This window comes from Aplysia californica, unplaced genomic scaffold (assembly GCF_000002075.1).
Source record: "Aplysia californica isolate F4 #8 unplaced genomic scaffold, AplCal3.0 scaffold00056, whole genome shotgun sequence".
NCBI lineage: Eukaryota > Metazoa > Mollusca > Gastropoda > Aplysiida > Aplysiidae > Aplysia > Aplysia californica.
In genome coordinates, this window is record NW_004797326.1 from 159,411 (window position 1) to 160,504 (window position 1,094).

At 42.0% G+C, this 1,094-nt stretch overlaps 1 protein-coding gene across 1 annotated transcript in view; it reads left to right on the plus strand.

The window, feature by feature from the left end:
* Positions 1-220: 220 nt before the first annotated feature.
* Positions 221-1,094, plus strand: part of LOC101853531 (beta-citrylglutamate synthase B) — a gene marked incomplete at its 5' end in the record, with an annotated part of 8,152 nt that continues 7,278 nt past the window's right edge. Inside the window, 1 exon segment of the mRNA XM_005092973.2 lies at positions 221-366. Within this exon segment, the coding sequence (XP_005093030.2) occupies positions 221-366 (146 nt within the window).

Here is a 1,094-nt window from a genome sequence, read left to right on the forward strand (position 1 = left end):
GAGAGAGAGAGAGAGAGAGAGAGAGAGAGAGAGCGCATATGTATAGAAACATTGCTTCTTCAACTGGAGAGAGAGAGAGAGAGAGAGCATATATGTATAGAAGCATTGCTTCTTCAACAGGAAAGAGAGAGAGAGAGAGAGAGAGAGAGAGAGAGAGAGAGAGAGAGAGAGAGAGAGAGAGAGAGAGAGCGCATAACGGTTTTTCCCCTTAACTCCACAGATCTTTACGTGAATGGTGAATTGGAGAAACACTTGCCGAAAGTGGCCTTCGCTCACCTCCCTACAACGCCCAATTTCTCCACTCACATCATCAATGCCATTCGACAGCTGGAAGTGATGGGTGTACGATGCATCAATTCTTCGGAGGTATGCCAAACAAAAAATATACCCAACGCTATTTGAAAGCTGTAATGCTTCCTGGGAAGCCGATAATGTTTCTGAATGTTCTTGGGTTAACTGGAGTACCGTAATACGAGGGGCATACCAACAGTTTTTTTAGGTGACCATGAAGGAATAGAGGTAGAAAGCTGAAATTTGGGGTGAAAGCCAACAATCATCTTCCTAGAATGCCTGTAAATTTTGGGGAATTTCAAATAACTGATTTTACCAACAGCACACTGTAAGGGAATGGGGGTATGCTGTTCTCCAGTTTCAGCATAAAAATGGAGAAAATTGAGCGAAGGGCAGTAATGAAGTATTTGTTCTTGCTAGGCAAGCAACTACATGATATTTTTACGGAGATGCATGCCGTATAAAGGAAATATGGAACTGATTGCTCATCCTAGGCTGTGATAAAATTTTGGGGTAAAAAAACAACTGATGATGAGGTCAAAGAAGCGGTAGAGGGCTGGTTTTCTGGCATAGAGAGGGCCCTCTATTCTCAAGGTCTTTTCAAGGTCCTACACAGATGGCGAACTTGCATAAACTGGGGGGCGAATACATAAAGAAAAACTAAGCTTACTACCAAATTTCAGCTTTCTACCTTTATTCCTTCATGGTCAGGTAAAAAACTTCTAGTATGCCCCTCGTAATAATATTGTAAAGCGCAAAGAGCATGCTGTAGAGCGCGGATATGCGTAATTATTATTATTATT